Below are 20,214 nucleotides of genomic sequence, written 5' to 3' on the forward strand. Positions count from 1 at the left end.
TGGACCCCCCCCCCCAAAGTCAGACAGGAGCTCTAGTTTCACTTGTCCGGTGACAGCTATAACAGCCCGCTATATTTAGATGCTCTATCGTGTTACCTGCAGCGCGAGGGTGTGATGGTGGCGTGCGTGCGTGCGTGCGCGCGTGCTCTTAAGAAAATACAGGAATGTGAGGAATGTCAATGTGTCATTGCACCGTAGTACTCTTTGGGAACCTTTATCCCTGACTCATTTGTTTGTGTTGTTTCTCCTTCTCCCCCCTCTGTTTCACCCTCCCTCCATTTCAATCCATATTCCCGTTTCACCGACCCGGGGTTCCCTGTGTCTGGTGTGTTCCGGAGCCGGCACCCCTGATTCCCCTTGTCGACTAATCATCAGGCCCTTGACTACTTGATTTTAGGGGGGGCAGTTCAGGGCCACAACCACACTGTGAGACATTTGGGGGTGGAAGGAGGTGTTATAGAACCACTGCTGTATGTGATCTGACTTGGAATTCTGTATGGCGACTGGGATGCACATGACCTGCCAGTTGACCCAGCGCAACGTACACACACACACACAGACACACACACACAAACAGACACACACACACACACACAGACACACACAGACAAAGTGGTGTATTCCACCACCAATGTTCACTTCCTCACTTAGAGTTACGACAGTTTGTTGAAATGGTTTAAGACTCATTTGGAAAGGTAGTAAGGTTTGAAATGTGTAGGACACGTTTGGGAAGTTCAGCAAAGCATCAAGGAGGATTGTCCTGTGGTTGTTGCGTACGTGTTTTGTGTGTGTGGAAAATAACATTGTCATTAATGATTTCTGAAGGAAGTGTGTTGGACAATTCGGGTTGCCTAGCAATGGACGTCCCTCCTCAGACACGGAATGTCTTCACAGACTCTGCACGTTCAGTGGCGATTCAAAGTCCCTGATCTCCAGAGGAGGTTTTGTGTCAGCACTTAAAAGCTCTAGTGTGCCATTACAGATTTACATCCATGCCTGCAGATGCATAACTGAAGCGCATTCTACCTGTCTGAAAAGTGGACTGGATTATTGTGGTCAGTTTAAAACGCCGTGCAATCCGGGAGAGTAAATCGCAGCATTTTTCTTTTGTTTTGGTCTATATTTTTATTTCCTCATGTCCAATCGGCAGCCGCGCCTCGTCACAACAACGTCCAGTGGATTCTGAAAAGTAGATCAAGTCTTGCCGGGCGTCCATGCCGAGCCCTTCCGCTCCTGACCGCACCATTTATACAACTAGACAGCGTCATGGGATGGGTCCGCGCGCGTGAGGGGGTTCTCACTCACCTGGTGACCTTGAGAGTGTCGCTGAAGCACAGTGAGACTAGGAAACCCCTGCTGACAATAACCCCCCACTGCCCCCCCCCCCCCCCCCCCCCCCCCCCACTCTCCGGACCATCCTTTCAAATTTACACCACACACAGGCCTTCCCGGACGCTTGCTGCTAGCGGCTAGGTCAAGGTTCAAATCTGGGCCGAAGTGGACACCTTGGTGTTACAGAGACCACCGTTGTAGGGACTGCCATTGTAGACTACTGAATGTCACTGAGGCCTCTTCTCCTGGCCACGGTAGCTCAAATAATGGCCAACTGCACTATGGGATGTTAGGTCATCCCCTGTGAAGAAGCGCTTTTTTTAAATAGCTTGGTCATTTTTGGTGTGCTCTGCGTCCCTAAGTTACCCCAGGGTTTTCTTGGTTTTGGCGGTTAGCTGTACTGTAGCCCTCCCTCTGCTCAGGTCAGCCTCCTATCACCAGTCTACAGGGACATCTGCTGGCGAGTGTGTGCTTTACAACCTGTCTGTGTCTCCTTATTTGCTGGGTTTTAATGCTTGTCTTCATCTTTCATTTTCTCTCTCATGCTCTTTTCTCTTTTCCTCACTCTCTTCCTCTCTACATTTCACCTCCGCTCTCTCCTCTCTGTCTCTCTCTCTCTCCTCTCTGTCTCTCTCTCCTCTGTTTTTCTCCTCTTTGTGTTTCTGTGTAGATGATGATGTGGATCTTGAGGCGTTGGTGAATGACATGAACTCCTCTCTGGAGAGTCTCTACTCCAGCTGCAGTATCCACACAGAGACTACCCCACTGCTGCACCAGGGACACGCCCCCCACCACGGACACGCCCCCCACCACGAGCACACCCCTCATCAGAGGCATGTAACTTACGGGCGTGGCCCTCACCCCCAACGCCCTTTTCCACCTTTGTCCACACGAGAGAGGCTTCATCACTCCCAGCCAGTACACATCACTGCCGTCAGGTAACTGTCATCGGATGCGCACACACACACACACACACACACAGCGCAGTATATATCTGCTTGGGGTTGAGCCTGTGTGTTTCTCTCTCACCCTTTAGACGGCTCCAGGAGCAGCAGTGTCGTCCGTCCTCCCTCCCTGCCGTCATCAACCCCTTCCCAGAACTCTGCACTCCTCCAGGCTCTCCCGTCCTCAGCCCCACACACACCCCGGACAATCATGTGAGGATGCACGCACCAACACACGTGCACGCAAACACGTAGCCGTAAATAACATAAAAAACACGTAAACGTGTAAGGACACTCGCATGCGCACGCACTAAGGATCTTCGTGTGTGTGTGTGTGTGTGTGTGTGTGTTATTCCTAAATTGGTTAACAAAGATAACATTTGAGTACCCTCCAAGTTTCTTTGTTGGGAGGATTTAAATGGGCGGACTGAACTGTCATAATATTGTTTCTTTGTGTTGTTTGGCTTGAGATCTGACTTCCTTCACGTTACACAACAGTTCAGTCACATCACCCTCTGTCTGTGTGTTTCATTATCACTGAATTATCCTTAAGCACACACACTCACACAGACAGCGCACACTCACACAGACGGAACACACACACACACACTCACACAGACAGCGCACACTCACACAGACGGAACACACACACACACACTCATATAGACAGCGCACACTCACACACACAGGGCTTTGTGACACTACAGTTTCCTGACACTTTGTGTTCCTGTAGGTTGTGTCTTGAAGGACAGTGTTCCAGACTTGGGAATGTTGCTGGGAACGTCAGTATCTGGGCTGTGTGAACCCTGTCTATCCGTTTGGTGTTCTGGTTTCTCCAGGAGTGTCTCTGAAAAACACAGACATTAATTTCCTGTTCACACGCTTCCACTTTGGCAAACAGCATTGTGTGTGTGTGTGTGTGTGCGTGTGTGTGTGTCGGCGCCCAGCCTTTCCTTCCCCGGTGGGTGTAATCCTGAGAACACCATTGTCCATTTGACAAACACACACTGGGTCTTGCCATTCGACAGACTCCACAACAATGCAGACCGAGGGCTCAGACATCATGGGCCTTAGCAGGCACATCACTGAGGATCCTAACCCTGGTCGAGAAGGCGCAGCAGCGCCTATTCCAACTCCAGACGACTGAGAGAATGTCCCTTAGGAGCTCTGAACACTTTCCATACGCCCCATTGAAGGTCTTCGTCACTGCCTGGCAGGACAGATGCTCGGTCTTTGACCTCGTGACCTGTCAGAGGGTGGAGAGGTCAGCCCGACATGCCCTTCTGGGCACACCTCCTGGATGTTTACTCTCCCCGGCGCCACAGAAGGTCCACAGAGATCTTCGTGGACCTCAGGCCGCCTGGTCCTGAAGCTTTTGGAAACTGGGGCGGAGAGACTGAAACGCAGCTTTCTACCACCGTCTCTCTGAACGGCTCCCTGGTTTACATACTGATATTGTACGCAAAAACATTGTGGAACATCTGTGTCAAAATGATTGGCAACCCTAAGGATTCTTAAAAATGTAATCAGCATTAACATTAAGGCCTTTCTAACTCTTAAGGAAAATTATGGTGGCTTTTCCGTAGCTTGCGATTTTCACTGCAGTGTGTAAAAATAAGTTAACAATTATGCAAAATCCATTTGTCATCTATCACCGTGGGAAAAGAAACCGGTGAACAGTGGCAAACCAACATTCTCAGTCCCTGGACTTGAATCCCATCGAGAACTGTGGTTTGATTTGCAAAGGGCAGTTGATAAGCACTAACTGAAATATCTAAGGCAGTGTCTCCCAACCTTTTTCAGTTACTGTACCCCCAAAAAAATTTTGCACTGCTTTCAGTACCCCTGAAGTACCCCCTCATGTTAATTTCACTAGTAAGTCTATGGTGTCATGAGTGTTTTCAAGTACCCCCTGTGGAGAGGCCAAGAACCCCCAGGGGTCCTAGTACCCCTGGTTGGGAACCACTGATCTAAGGGACCTGAAACATTCTACGGATGAATTGTCTAAGATCCCTTCCGATGTGCATTTCCTGTAAATATGAAGGAAAATGCTCAGGGTCAACTGCATTGTTTAGCAGCCATAACGCAGGGATTTCACCACATCTGGCAACATCTGCTATAATGTGACCTGTTGCATTCCCTGGGACGGTTCTTTGGACTACTGTCTTTTTTCTATCTTCTTTCTTTTTCTTATTTTCCTAGATCTGAGAGTTTATAAATTCCTTCCTCAATCATGTTCTTATAACTTAGCTCTGGACCTTCAGTCTAAGGCAGTTTTCAGACTATGGGAATGGCCAGTCTTACACAAGTTTTAGTCAGGCCCTGAGGATTAGCTGCCCACTCTACTGCCTGTCTCACTGGCTGGGTTTACTTTGGCTGTCTGTGTGCCCCCCCAGGGACAGAGTGGTGTTTTTGAAAGACTCCGATACACAGTGTGCCAAACTGTCACGGGTTAATCAAACAATGTCTCCCTCATCTGTAAATGAGTGCTCTCAGTCAACTGGGTAAAGCAAAATATACCTTTTACTTGATGTAGAGCTCTGATGATCAATATCTACACACAAGTCTCTTAATCCTCTGTGTATGCGTTTGTCTGTATGAGTTTGTGTATCTCAACACCTGTTGTGTTGGTGTATTCTCCTAGCTTTAACCCAAAGGTTGAACTTTGGGTCTATCTACATGGATAGAGAGAGAGCCTGAGTTGTGTTGAGGGACAGACTTGTGTGGGCGTGTTTGGTGGTGGTTAGGTCAGGGTTAGTTAAGTGGTAATTGAGTTTGAGGCTGAACTGTGGCCTCCAGGAAATAAAAAGTGTGTGAGCAAGCATCTCCGTGTGAAACACAGACGCACGCACACACAACGAGAGACGTACAACTACTTGGCTCTTTCTACCCAAAATGTCCAGGCAGTCTCTGGATGAGGTGGCCAAAAGTCTCTGGATGAGGTGGCCAAAAGTCTCTGGATGAGGTGGCCAAAAGTCTCTGTGTGGGGGGGCCAAAAGCCTCTGTGTGGGGGGGCCAAATGCCTCTGGATGAGGTAGCCACATGCCTCTGGATGAGGTAGTCAAATGCCTCTGTGTGGGTTGGCGTTGGACCGAACTGCCTTGCTTCACTGCGTTTTAGTGACTCGTCTGGTCAGACGAGCACCTGCAAGCTCAGTCGTGGGTGAATTAACTGTCCTCCAACCTCGTTGTCGGGGTGAGCAGAACGACTTGGTGAGATGTGCTTGCTGGGCACACGTGTCCTGATCTTTTACTCTCCTGAGACTGCCAGGTGTTGCTATGACAAGGCAAGGCCTTAAGTACAATTTGGACTTCATGGAATCGCAAGAGAAAAAATTTGGGGGGGGGGGGAGAAAGAAGGGAGGAGTTTGGAAAGGAAGAGCGCGTAATAGTTAAACGCACACACACACACAGTGGAACAGTAACACATTCATTCCTCTCAGTGGGTCTGGCCTATGACTCTCCAAACCCCTCACCCCACCTAGTTTTCTTCCCTGTGCGTGCGTGCGTGCGTGTGTGTGTATGCGTGCGTGCGTGCGTGTGTGTGTTCGTTCATTCGTTCTCATGGAGGCTGTGTGAGGGGCCAGCTGGCTTGCTGCTCTCCACACATGAGACTGATTATGACTCAGTATTACATTACTGACATTCCATTCTTTTTTTTTTTCTGCTTCCTCTCCTATTCTGTCTCTCTATTTATTGTCTTTTCTTTTTTCTTCTTCAATAATTCAATAAATAATCGATTGTTTTCAGTTTAACAAATATGATGTCTCTCCATTCCTTGTCTCTCTTCCTCTCCTGTCGGCTCCTGTAGCTGACAGAGTGAAGAACCCCTTCCAGTCTTCTCCAGTCAGACTAGTGTCACAAACTCTTCACAGCCCATGAAAGACAGCAGAGATCTGTGCAACACACCCCTCCATACCTGACACCTCAACCCTCCTCCTCACACTCCTCTGTAGAGGTGGAGGGGCGGTGGAGGGGGTTTGGGCCGTTACTGTTGGAAAAGTGCCATCTATCTGATCTGTAATGCTGTGCGAACATTAGGATGTGGACACAGCCTAACTGTAGGTCAGGCAGGAACTTTGTGTGTGTGATTTTGTCTGATAGGTCGGTTATTTTAGGCTTGTGGTAGAGGTTACTGATGTTATGTTTAGGTTAAGGTTATTGTTGTAATGTTTAGGTTAAGGTTGTTGATGTTATGGTTAGGTTAAGGTTGTTGAGGTTATGGTTAGGTTATGGTTAGGTTATGGTTAGGTTATGGTTAGGTTATGGTTATGTTATGGTTAGGTTGAGGTTATGGTTAGGTTGAGGTTATGGTTAGGTTGAGGTTATGGTTAGGTTGAGGTTATGGTTAGGTTGAGGTTATGGTTAGGTTGAGGTTGTTGAGGTTATGGTTAGGTTAAGGTTGTTGAGGTTATGGTTAGGTTAAGGTTGTTGAGGTTATGGTTAGGTTGAGGTTAGGTTATGGTTAGGTTATGGTTAGGTTGAGGTTATGGTTAGGTTGAGGTTATGGTTAGGTTGAGGTTATGGTTAGGTTGAGGTTATGGTTAGGTTGTGGTTATGGTTAGGTTGAGGTTGTGGTTAGGTTGAGGTTGTTGAGGTTATGGTTAGGTTGAGGTTGTTGATGTTATGGTTAGTTTGAGGTTGTTGAGGTTATTAGGTTAAGGTTATTGTTAGATTAAGGTTATTGATGTTATGGTTAAGTTAGGTTATCCAGGTAAGGTTCTTACTTTTTAAGATTTTGAGTTAGGAGAACAAATGCAATTCAAGCGTGTGTGTGTGTGTGTGTGTGTGTGTATGTGTATGTGTATGTGTATGTGTGTGTGTGTTTGTCTTCATGCGACACGAAGCAACTTCTCACATGAGACACACTAACTCGCACAGCACTAATCCGCTAGCTTAGAGAGAGCAGTATTATCCTGCACAGCACGAGAGGAAGGGCTTTCTGTCTTACTCCCCCCCCCCCCCCCACACTCTCCTTTTCCTTCTCTCATTCTGTCTCCTCTTCCCACTCACCCACTCTTCTGTCTCTACCCAAACATATGTTCTGTTTCTATGTCCCCTGTCTCCTATTTACATCTCAGTCCCTCCCTCTCTTCCTCTGTGCTTCTCTCTCGTTCTGTTTACCTCTCAGTCCCTCCCTGCCTCTCTCTCTTCCTCTCCTTTCCCCTCCCTCTCGCTCCCTCTCGCTCAATGTCTTAGTAGAGTGAGGCTCAGTGTGAAAATGCCATCGTGCTCTCCTGATTGTTGCCTCTTTCAGGCTGTAGAGGTAAGTGGGTGTGTGTGTGTGTCTGTCTCTCTGTGTCTGTCTGTGTGTGTTTGCCTGTCTGTCTGTCTGTCTGTCTGTGTGTGTGCGTGTGTCTCTCTGTCCGTCTGTGTGCGCGTGTGTCTGTTTTTGTGTGAGTGTGTGTGTGCGTGTGCGCTTAGGTGTTTAGGTGTTTAGCTTTAGCAGTGATGATATCCCATGTTTAAAAACTTTCCTAAACTACTACGAGATGCGGGAATGATTCTTGTCTTGCCTCCCCTTCAAGTGTCTACTTTGAGGTCTGCTCTGTCCTGTTGTGCCCTGGACACGGCCAGGCCAGACAAAACGCTGTGGCGTTGTTTCAGCTGTTGTCTGATTTTCTATTTTTCGAATGTTTTATAGTGTTGAGTGATTCTTAACAGTGTTTCTCAAATGGTTTGGTGTGAAACGTAGAATGCTAGTAAGTTCTGCTAATTTCTGTACACACCCTTCATTCTCACCCGAAAACACTTTCTGTTTCTATCTGTGTCTGTTGGTCTCTGTCGTTCTCACTCACACACACACACACGTGCGCACTCACACGTTACAGCTAGGAGGAAAGGCTTGTAGGTTGAATGGATTCTATCAATAGGACATAGCGCATAATATGTGCATCAGATTATTTGTTTAATGTTTAACTGGCTGTTTTCTTCAGGAGTGAATATTATGTGTGTGTTCTATTTTAAGTTTTATTATTGTGTGTGTGTGTGGGTGAATGTATTCAATATGTACCGTGTATGTTTAGTTTTTAGTGTGTATTTCTCACAGGAATGGCTGTTTGTTTTCAGTATGTCTCAGGTGTTGGTTAGTAAAGGTATGTGTTGAGGTGCCTATATCTCAGCCATGAACGGAGTATAATGAACCCCCATTTTCATAGAGGCAACCTGTGTGGAAGTATGTTTTTATATAAATATTTGTGTGTGTGTGTGTGTCTCCAGATCATCAAGGTCTGCAGTGAGGATGGAGCCGGGAAAGTGGTGGAGGTGCCGGCTGATATGAGGGCCAGGGATGTGTGTCAGCTGCTGGTCTATAAGAGCCACTGTCTGGATGACAACTGCTGGAGCCTGGTGGAGCATCACCCACTGCTGGGCCTTGGTCTGTGTTTCCACATTACTATAGCATGTTTCCACATCCTGTAACCTGTCAGCTATTGTAGTCTAAGGGCTTAGGTTTGGGTGTTCTGTGTTAGTTTATGGATTACGGGTCAGGGGTTAAGAGTAATAATAAAAGTATGTTTACATTTTAGTCATTTAGCTCATCATTATCACCTCACCGCTCATCAATATCAGCTCATCACTATAACCTCACCACTCATCAATATCACCTCGTCATTATCACCTCACCGCCCATCATTATCACCTCACCACTCATCAATATCACCTCGTCATTATCACCTCACCACTCATCAATATCACCTCGTCATTATCACCTCACCGCCCATCATTATCACCTCACCACTCATCAATATCACCTCGTCATTATCACCTCACCGCCCATCATTATCACCTCACCACTCATCAATATCACCTCATCATTATCACCTCACCACTCTCCACTCTTCACTCCACTGCATTTCATCACTCCACCACTCCTCTAGTGATTTACAGCTAGTGTGTCTTAATGTACTTTTCCACCAGTATATTAAGTTGCAGGTGTATTTCCATGCCTGTGTTTGGTCTGTGTCTGGTTCAGGAAGCATCCTGGCTTCCCATTTTAAAAGCTCTACATAACAATTGGGATCTTTTTATTCTCGTTTGGATTTCCCCCTCTCGTTTTCTATCCTGTTTTCCACCAGGATGCATCGATTTCTACAAACTGTTACGGGCAGAATGCTGTTTTATATTTGGCATATCGTAGTTGTTTCTGGAAGAACGGTGTGGATGAATGGAATGTGGGGAGAACAGCGAGGGGGGGGGGACTGAGAGGGGGGGGGGACTGAGAGGGGGGGGGGGACTGAGAGGGACAGAGTCGTTGAGGGGGGAAGGGTGGCTAGGCGGGGTTTCATGTTTCAGGCCAGTGCAACAAACAGCCAATCACAAAGATCTGTTGGTCGAGCCCCCAGACAGCTCAGCCAATCAGCTCTCGCCCTCCACTTCAAAAGGGAAATACTCCTGCCAGACGCCAGGGGTGGCGCGCACGCACGCGCGCGCACGCACGCACACATATATACACATACACATAAACACACAAGGACACATACACACCGTAAGCTCTATGTGAGCTCAGTGGGACACGGAATGGGCTCAGTCCTTTCTAAGCACAGAGGCTGTGGGGTTTTGGGTGTGTGCATGCTGGAGGACCGTCATGTGAGCGCCACCTCAACAGTCAGACGTGGTACAATTTTTAATCTTGATTTGTTTTATGTTTTCACAGTATTTATGTTGTTCTGTTTCTGTTCATGTCTTGCAAATTAATACATTTTTGCCCGGTTGAGAATCGGTTTGCCTGGATAAATAACGCTATAAAAATAAGTGCAATGAAAAAAGAGGCAAAAGGCAATGGTCACACAAACCTGGGCCACCAATCATAAAACTCAAGAGCGTAAAACATTTGCGCGGTCCGACCAGCTTATTTATTGTTCCCGGACATCTCATAGACTGCGTGGAGGGAGGGTCGAAGTGGGGGGAGTGGACAGACAGGGAACTGGGCTCATGATCTCTGTGCAATCAAGTTAAATACATGACATCATCCTGCTGCAATGCCCTGTCCTATTCCAATCTCTTTCTCTCTACCCATCTCCCCCCCCCACACCCCCGTCTTAGCGCTCTCTCTGTCTCCTGCTGTTCTCCTCCCTCCACTTTAGCACGGTCCTCTCTCTCAGACACTGGAAACTAAGTACGCTAACCAGCAGTAATAGCTGTGGTGCCGATAAATGGGCTGATGCTGACCCCCCCCCTCCACTCTCTCTGCAGAGCGCTGTCTGGAGGACCATGAGCTGGTGGTTCAGGTACACGCCTCCATGACCAGTGACAGTAAATTCCTCTTCAGGAAAAACTACGCCAAGTACGAGTTCTTCCGGAACCCCCTGGTGAGTATTCCGCACACGCCGTTATGTAGGCACGCGCAGACATACTTCACTCATAATCGCATTAGGGCATGCAAATAGACACGCAGCCACGCATGCACGCTGCCCCGTGGTGATTCAGTAAGAGCAGCTGACCTCACCCCAGTGCTCTGGTAATGACTACAGTAAAACTGGCATGTCAATCACGCTAAGAGGTGTGTGTGTGTGTGTGTGTGTGTGTGTGTGTCAGTCCTCGCCAAGGGATTACATCAGGGGGTGAGATCATACTGCATCTACTTTGGATCACCTTTTCTCTCTCTGCTTCCCTCTCCCCTTTCCTCTCCCCATCTCTCTCTCTCTCTCTCTCTCTCTCTCTCTCTCTCTCTCTGCTTCCCTCTGTGTCTCCCTCTCTCTCTCCCCCATCTCGCTTCTCCTTCTGTCCTTCTCCCCCTCCCCCCTCTACAGAACTTCTTTCCGGATCAGATGGTGACGTGGTGTCAGGAGTCCAACGGTTCCATCCCCCAGTCACAGCTCTTACAGGTGGAATACTGTCCCACACACTGTCCCTCACACTGTCCCTCACACTGTCCCTCACACTGTCCCACACACTGTCCCACACACTGTCCCACACACTCATTCTACACACTGTCCCACATACTCATTCTACACACTGTCCCACACACTCATTCTACACACTGTCCCACACACTCATTCCACACACTGTCCCACACACTCATTCCACACACTGTCCCACACACTCATTCTACACACTGTCCCACACACTCATTCTACACACTGTCCCACATACTCATTCTACACACTGTCCCACATACTCATTCTACACACTGTCCCACACACTCATTCCACACACTGTCCCACACACTCATTCCACACACTCATTCCACACACTGTCCCACATACTCATTCTACACACTGTCCCACATACTCATTCTACACACTGTCCCACACACTCATTCTACACACTGTCCCACATACTCATTCTACACACTGTCCCACACACTCATTCCACACACTGTCCCACACACTCATTCCACACACTCATTCCATAGAGTCCTAACTCATTCTTGTAGTTTTGTTGTGTGTACATGCATCAGTGTGTTGGTACGTCCTTACATGCTTATGTGAGTCTTCATACGTGTTCCTCCAGAAGTTCCTCAACTCCAGCAGCTGTGTGGAGGTGCAGGGCTCCCTCTACTGGAAGGAGTCAGGGAAGAAGTCCTGGAAAAGACTCTCCATGTTCCTCAGACGCTCTGGACTTTACTGCTCCACTAAAGGGTCCTCCAAGGTACACAGATGATCAGAGATACCTCTGTTGAGATCCCCTTTAGTGGCCCCAGTGGCTTGTGACTGGTTATTATCTATATCTCCTCCCCAGGAGCCCAGACATCTCCAGTTGTTGTCGGACCTGGAGGACTGTAATATTTACACAGTGACCACAGGGAGGAAGTCGCACAACGCCCCCACTGACTACCAGTTCTGTATCAAGGTGACGTACACAGACAAGCAAACGCTGGCCCCCATTGATCAGACACTAGAAGTGCATTGTGTTCCTGCGTGGGGGGTGGGGGGCGGGGGGGGGTTATCCCTGGAGCTAACCTGGATAAACTGGATCAGCCTAGTGGGGTAAGCTGGGACACACACACACACAAACTGGCCATCACTACCACCCCGGGATGACAATATGGATGGTGGGCTGGGGGTTGTAGTTTTTAGGGCCTGTCGTAAGGCCTGGATGGGTAGGAGACAGTCCTGTTCCTGGAGTCCAGCAGACCTGTCCAAATAGTGACCAGGGCTGACCAACTGAACTGAGAGTGACTGAATATATTGAAGATGCCCAATTTTTCAGGGTGGTAAAATAAATAAATAAAAACCCTCGGCCATGTGATGGGCACAAGGACAAGGGGATGTCTGGCTAAATATATTCCTAACGTCGGCAAAAAATTCAAGAGAATGAAGCTACATTTATACACCGGTCCCCTTTAAATTGTTTGATTTGAAATCGGATAATTGCTATGAGGTTATAGTGTTGATTATCAGCTTCTAATTAAAGGTATTTTGTAAGTAAATCATTTGTGTATGTCTTTGGGTTTACCCCCAACGAAATGTCGGTTCATCATTACAAAGAAGGTGAACACTGGTTTACTGATCCAAAACAGAAGACCTTTACAGAAGATGACCTGAGAATTCATCCATTAATGATGCCTGATCAGGAACACTCTCCAGGGAGGAGTTATGGATGGGGGGTGCACGGCTGCCATGCAAATTGGCTCACAAGTCATTATTGATGTGGTCCCCGATTATGGTAGCAGAATTAATTCTGAGCAGGACGGAAACCCTCTCGTCTGCTAGTGGACAAGCAAATACCTCAAAACTCATTGGATGCATCATTGTCTTACAGCAAGACAATGACCCCCCCTCCCCCAACGTAACAACAGGTTCTTCACCAGGCAACTGAACTGATCCTTTTTTTTGTAATTTCTAAATGATGAAACCAATACCTTCAAATAAAAGCTGAGAATTAATGTTTTAATGTCCTTGTGTTTTATTTCAAATTCTAACTATTGAAGGAGTATAAAGCAAAACAAAGATGGATCAGTAATTACAGAGAATACCATATGCGAATAACACTTAGTGCCACTGTGCCTCTGATTGGATGATTGTTTCTTTGACACCCGAATAATGGTCTGTGATTTACTGATTGTTTGATTGACAGCCAAGTAAGGTGAGGAACGACTGCAAGGAACTGAGGATGCTGTGTGCTGAAGACGAGCAGAGCAGAACCTGCTGGATGACGGCATTCAGACTATTGAAGGTGCAGTGTATACACACACACACTGTCTGCTGTATAACTGATGATTATCTGAGGTTGCCGTGTGTGTGTGTGTTTTAGGTCTTACTAAACTCATGGGGACCTAATATCCCAATGAGTATAGTAAAACCAGAAAAAATGTGACTCATTGGGACCTTTTGCCGGTCCCCGTGAGGCAAAAGTCGATTTCCGGCTCAGAGTTTAGGTTGAGGGTCAAACTTACAAATCATTTTATAGTTAGAATTGGGGTTTCTTTAAGGTCCAGGCATTGTTGGTTAAGTTTAGGGTTAAGGTTAGTCATTACATCTAGGTTTTAGGCATATGTTCTTTTATTTAGGTTAAGTTTAGGGTTAGATTAGGGTTAGGTTAAGGTTAGGGTTAGGGTTGAGATAAGGGCCAGGGAGCATGCAATTAAAATGTTCTGGTCCCCATGAGGATAGCTGTACAAACGTGTGCGTGCGTGTGTGCGCGCTATATAATGTGTTCCTCTGTGTTGACAGTATGGAATATTGCTGTACCAGAACTATAAGAGTCCCCAGCAAAGAAAGTCTCCTCTCTCACACTTCTCTACTCCTGTGGTGAGGCTCCTATGCACGTTTCTACCATGGAAAGATTTAGTACCGGGCCTGTACCGGTTCTCTACTGGCACTGTAGAACCGGTGTTGGTAACCTCTGAACCCTCTCTCTCTCCGGCCTGGATTTCCTGAATTCTGAACGTTTTCTCTTTGTTTTTGCCCTCGACCTCTGTAGCGGAGTGTGTCTGAGAACTCTCTGGTGGCCATGGACTTCTCTGGCAGGACAGGACGCGTCATCGAGAACCCTCTGGAAGCACAGAGCGCTGCTTTGGAGGAGGGACAGACATGGAGGGTGAGGATGGGGAAGAGGGTGGGCCGGGCGGGAGAGGGAGGGAGGGGGAGGAGGAAAGTGGCGTGGGACGGTGGTGGAAATGAGTGCAAGAGACTTCATCAGTGAGACAGGTGCCACTCCGGTCATTTTAACTGGAACATTGTGTTCTCCGTCTGTCTGTCTGTTTGTCCTTCCTGCGGACAGAAACGGGGTCAGCGTATGAATGCTCTGGGCAGCCCGCTTCACCCCTCCTCTGTCAGCTCAGGTACCTTCAATTACATTTCTATTAAACCTTAGCAGTGATGCTATTATAATTTCCCTGGTAACCACACTTGACAGACATTTTGAAAACATGGAGTAATGCAGGAGCCTGGTAAAGAAGTGGCACACTTGATGGGACATGGGTGCCATTTGGAAGCAGGCTATAGATTCAACCCTCAAACGAGGCATCCGGAAACCTGTTGTTTCCCAGGGGTGACATGGTTGGACCACTTTGGGCTAATTAGCTACTGTTATTCAAAGTATACTACAGTTTATGTTGTGTTGATTATTGATAGGGAAAGATATATGAATCTATCCAAAAAGTGTAGTTAAAAAAAAAAACAAGACTGTAGCTCAGACTGGACAGGGAAAATGCCATTTCATTTGAACACCATTTCAGCTAAAACTACAATACACCCGTTGGAGAATGCATGTGCATGGCGATGTCCATCATCGATCCAAGATCTGTTAAATTCGTGGTGCCTACATTTTTTTAGTTGTGACGAGCGCACGGGCACAAGCCAGATCCATAGTCCACCTCAACACGTCATTGTGGTGTGCCGATGCAGGCCAGGTTCGTTTCATGCCGATGTCCTTGTGTCTTCCAGTGATCCACAGAACCCAGCTGTGGTTCCACGGTCGCATCATGAGGGATGAGGCCCACAAGATGGTCATGCAACAAGGACAAGTGGACGGGTGAGACTCCTACACTGTGCCATTCATCGCCTCCAGTACTCACAGACCAAGTGCTAGTGGGGTGTGCTCGCATTGTTTCAGGTTGTTCCTGTTGAGAGACAGTCAGAGTAACCCCAGAGCGTTTGTCCTGACCCTGTGCCATCACCAAAAGATCAGACACTTCCAGATCCTACCGGTCAGTTTTAATCACCTGTTTCTCTTCTGTCCCTCTTCTTCATACTTCATCCATTTTGTCTAAATCTCTAACTGTCCGTGCATCCCATCTCTCGCCTCCTTGACAACTGTGATGGGTAACAGCTGGTCTGTCTCTTCTCCCCCAGTATGAAGAGGATGGTCAGATGTTCTTCAGTTTGGATGAAGGCTCCACCAAGTTCACAGACCTGATCCACCTGGTGGAGTTCTATCAGCTCAACAGAGGGGTTCTGCCCTGCAGGCTCAAACATCCCTGCACAGCTGTGGCCTTGTGACCCCAGAACCATGACCCCTGACCTCTGGTCTCACTAGATCCTCTGTCAGCAGTTCAACTCTCTACCCCATGTTTGCTTGCTCCTCAAGAGTAACCCCGATCACTTGTTCCTATTGGATAGAAAATGAAAGAAATAAGAAAGTATAAGTTATTAATCCAATGGTCTGTGCTTAATTACTTAAATCCAATGCTTTAAAATCCTTGAGGCAAATAAGCATGAACTTTGGGGAGCGGGGTGGAGAATTTGAAAATGAACATGGATAGACAAATAGATAATCACACAGGTGGTTAACCATAGTATTCTGTGGGAATCATTGGACAGAACCGAGACCCTGTTTCCTCCTCTTTCATGCACCACAGACTAACTGAAAGACAGGCTGACAGGGGTCTGGGCTCCCATATGTTTCTTATTGATCATCAGGGATCGACATGGATTCAGTTCATCACAAACATCGACGATACGTCAGTCCAACCTGTGCTGTCCAGTCTTAATAAGCTGATCACCTGATGCTTAATGCTGCCCGCTGGACAACGTGACGCTGCCTGGGGGGGGGGGTCCTGCACCTTCCTGTTCTTACCTTACCGGACCAACCGTCTAACCCTACTTGGTCTCTCCACAATGTTATCCGGGAGGACCAGGAAGATGAAACCCACACAAAAACTGCAGAACACAAGCAAACCTTCGTAGCCGTGTTGTTCCAAAGGACAGATGAATGTTTGATGTGAGGACTTCCCAGTCAGAGCTGATGGCTTTGCGTTGAGCTTGTATTACTGTTGCAGAACTATTTGCACTTCTGAACAGACAGCCGACAGTTCTCTTTCGACCTGAATGAAGCTGAATGCTCTTTTTTCTCCACCTCTTCTTTCTGGTCGTACTCCTCTTTTTTGTACGAATTCCGAGCCAGATTGGATTAGCGGAGCGTGGTACGGGACTGAGAGGCACGGTTTAGCGTTTCCGATGCCGTGACATTGGGAAAGGTGACCACCCGGCAGTGCCACTCCGGAAAGGCTTTCCGACTTCTCCGTTCCTACCTCGTTCTGCTCCATCTGATCCCATCAGAACATCTGAAAACCCAGAACATTCCCCGGAATCAACCAGAGAGTTCAGAGAACGGGAACAGAGAGGAGAGGAGGAGGAGGAGTCTCACAACGGTTCCCCTGCACTTTGACCTTGGACTGTCAGTGTTTTAATCTGGATTCTGATAGGCTATGTTCCGATGGCGCACATAGAACACGTCACTCTAATGGACAGAATCACAGGAATTCTGTCTTCTATGAATTTTAATCAGTGTTCGAGTTAATTGTAAGCTTTTTTTTTTTGCAAAGTCAGCATAATGCTGTGTTCAAATACTACTTGAAATCCTTTCAAATAATGTATCTGTGCTTGATTGAGTGGCTTAATGCCCTGGTTTAACTGCCTGGCTTTATCTGTCTGAAAACTGCAAACCCCGCCCAATTGGTCCCCTCCAGGCAGGCCAGAGCAAACGCCCACACAGTGTTGTAACCCGGTCTGTGTTCCCAGACCCCATCTTTTTGCTGTAGACATATAGGAATGAGAGGCCAACACTTCTCTGAACACAGGAACCTTTTTGGAGCACTCTCCCAACTTGTATTTTATTTATGTCGATTGAAATAATGACTTGAACTCCAGGCTTGGTTGATAGTGCAGCAGCCAGAGTGAAGTTAGTTCCCCTCGCCTTAAAGTCCACATGACGGTGAGCCCTACCGGAGTGTGTATGAAGTCCTACTGTCACGATGCACTCACAAACCTCCACTCTAGTTTAGGAATGGACTCGAGGGTGTGGTAGAACGTTTTCTGTAGGTGTGTGGACTCGCCCGGGTCGCCTGCTCTCGGCCCCTTTTCCTGTTGTTCTGCATTGTGCCAACCTGTTGTCTCGCCCCGTCCTGTGCAGCCTTTCTCAGTGGTCCTAGCGCGATGGAGCAGAGCTTTTGGCCTAACAAGCGTGCAAGATAATACCTGCTCAAAGCTTTCGAAAGATTTGCCAGACACACACACACACACACACACACACACACCGCAGATTGACGGTTTATAGCTTGGGGCCAGGGATTCTTCCGGTCCAGCTTTGTGACTGATGTCATAGGCTTCAACCAACTCCTGTCCAGTCAGTCCTGAACCACACTGCACTACAGCTCTAGAGCAGGCTGCACTACCAGCCAGTCGCAGACTTCATCTCACTGAGAGGCTCTGTGCTTGACCAATCACACGTTTAGTCAGTCCCAGGCTCTCGAATGATTAGGTAAAACTTGAACCAGCCCACTTTCTCCATCTCTGCATTTTCTCTTGTTCACATTTGTTTCCTCTGTTTGCTTCTTAATCACAGCGTTATAATGGAATTATTTTACAGTCCAATCATATAGAGACACTATGTGCATGTGTGTATACCATATACTGTATATATACATACATATATACAGTATATATACACAACACACACACACATATGCATATGAATATCTATCTTCTAGAATGTGAAACTATGGAAAATATGTAGATCTTACACTGTATCTAGGTTACAGATCACTATGGGTGGCTTCCCAATGGACCACGTTCCCCCTGTAGTGGAGTATGAAGGGAACAGGGTTCCATTGGGTACACAGAAGCGATGTATGGGGCGTTGTGTTTTTCTCATAACTCTGACTAAAATGAAAATGAAGATTTGTTTTGTTCCCTTTCCCATTATTTCATTCACTGTGCATATTTACTTTGTTATGCTTTCCTTTAGTTTTTATCACAAAAAAGACCTTATATATATATATATATATATAACAATATACCAGAATATATACAGTATTAAATTAAGCTATCAAGCTGGGCTCACTTGGCATGCTTGGAACTCCTCAGTATGTATAAGCTGACTAAGAGAATGTTGAAACTGTCTCTGTAAGGACTTGGTCAAAGTCCTATGTCATTGTCCTAACCTTGAGATTCGCGCTGGTATTTAAAAGGCGTGTTGTCTATAAGCGCATTGCACTCTTGGCAATGCAACCTTTTATAGCCAATTTCCCCAACATTTGCAGAGATTGCATTCATTGTAAATAGTGCAGCAGCTATCAGCTCGAGCAAAACATCACCATTAAAAGGGTGATGCCTTTGTTGACATGGCATCTTTGATTGAATCCAGGCCTTGAAGCTTTACTTGCATCTAATTGTATGAGCATATTGCTTACAAGCAACTATCCTATCATGCACCTTGCCCATAAAGGGCATTGAGAGTTGTTTAGGACTAGAGACTGAATCAGAAATAATGTACAAAGAAGAATGATGTATGTAGGTTTGGCATCACGTCCCTATTGTGTTGATGTGGCCTTGTCCCCTCCCTGACTCTTTGCCCAAAATAACTACATGAACAGTACCGCAGGTTTCTGTTCCTCGTGGGAAAACCCTTGCAGAACCTTTTGCAAAGAAAAAAGTATTTTGTTCCAATTGGATCTGTTATGTCCATTTTTAAGTTTTAAGACATTTTGTGAACATTTTCTCACTACTGAACACAACCGATCTGTTCTGCAACCCTCACGCACATGGGCCATGTATGAACCAAAACAGCAATGGTTGAAATTAAATTGTACTGTACTTGACTTTCAAAGGTAATTCTGTTTTAGCAAACATCCGCTGCATTCACAAAGTTCAATGAAATGAGTGTAGTTAAGTACAGTGCAGTGTAGGCCAGCTTTGCGTTTTGTTGGATTCTGTGCTCATGTCTTTCAAATGAGGTGTCTTTCCGCTCGTTCTACTCTCCCGGAGTTGGATGTCAGGAAGACCTGAATCAATTACAATGTATCTCCTGTTCAGGTATTTTTGTACAAATAAGGGACTGATATATTCTGTTTATTGGAAATTAGAATAAAAGACAACATTGCTATAAATCAAAAGGCTGACCTGGTAATCAATTTAATATGTAACCCTGTTGTGTGATCCACATTTGTGTACTTGTGGGGACCAGTCCCAACAAATGTCCCCACAAAGATAGAAAAATCTGACAAATTGGCCCCCACAAGGCTTTTAGGCAGGCTTAGTGAAAAAAAAATTACTATTGGGCATAGTGTTAGAACTGTTGTTAATGTCAGGTTTAAGCATTACAAGTTTGGGTTAGGCTTTATGGCTAAATTCAGCTTAGTCAATTTGGGTTAATGAGGTTAGGGTATGGTTAGGTTTAGGAATAGGGAATCAGGAACATGGTTTTCTGGGTCCCCACAAGGATTTAAAAAAAAAAACTGTGTATGTGAGATCGATCCTCGTTTTAATAGAGTTCCCCACAAAGATTGTTAAACATGATAATTCGTTTTCTGGCTTAGGTTTATGGTAAAAACCAAATGATGAAACCTAAATCACATAAATGATATCATGTCACTGTGTGTTAACCTTGTCGGAGTACACGCCCTGATTCTGGTTTGTGACCTAGGCAGATTACTGCCTGGGAAGGTCTCACTCAGAAGTACAAGATGGGAAGGTCCATCAAATAGCATACCTCTCACTTTGTACAGTACTAACGCAATTAGTGAAATCAGTCACACTATGGAATGCTACCAAATA

At 46.5% G+C, this 20,214-nt stretch overlaps 1 protein-coding gene across 3 annotated transcripts in view; it reads left to right on the forward strand.

Moving 5' to 3' along the window:
- LOC105012411 (growth factor receptor-bound protein 10) overlaps positions 1-19,547 on the forward strand; it is a 30,632-nt gene extending 11,085 nt beyond the window's left edge. For 2 of the 3 annotated variants that reach the window (XM_029122793.2, XM_029122795.2), the window contains 14 exons: positions 2,003-2,270; positions 2,369-2,489; positions 8,495-8,651; positions 10,469-10,584; positions 11,026-11,100; positions 11,729-11,866; positions 11,957-12,067; positions 13,295-13,393; positions 13,891-13,968; positions 14,141-14,257; positions 14,441-14,501; positions 15,106-15,193; positions 15,275-15,368; positions 15,514-19,547. In XM_029122793.2, the coding sequence (XP_028978626.2) occupies positions 2,003-2,270; positions 2,369-2,489; positions 8,495-8,651; positions 10,469-10,584; positions 11,026-11,100; positions 11,729-11,866; positions 11,957-12,067; positions 13,295-13,393; positions 13,891-13,968; positions 14,141-14,257; positions 14,441-14,501; positions 15,106-15,193; positions 15,275-15,368; positions 15,514-15,660 (1,670 nt within the window). In that variant the 3' untranslated portion in view covers positions 15,661-19,547. The remainder of the gene's footprint in view (positions 1-2,002; positions 2,271-2,368; positions 2,490-8,494; positions 8,652-10,468; positions 10,585-11,025; positions 11,101-11,728; positions 11,867-11,956; positions 12,068-13,294; positions 13,394-13,890; positions 13,969-14,140; positions 14,258-14,440; positions 14,502-15,105; positions 15,194-15,274; positions 15,369-15,513) is intronic. The other variant, XM_029122794.2, reaches the window with a different exon arrangement.
- Positions 19,548-20,214: the final 667 nt, after the last annotated feature.

The sequence above is a fragment of the Esox lucius genome, chromosome 10, assembly GCF_011004845.1.
Source record: "Esox lucius isolate fEsoLuc1 chromosome 10, fEsoLuc1.pri, whole genome shotgun sequence".
Classification (NCBI taxonomy): domain Eukaryota; kingdom Metazoa; phylum Chordata; class Actinopteri; order Esociformes; family Esocidae; genus Esox; species Esox lucius.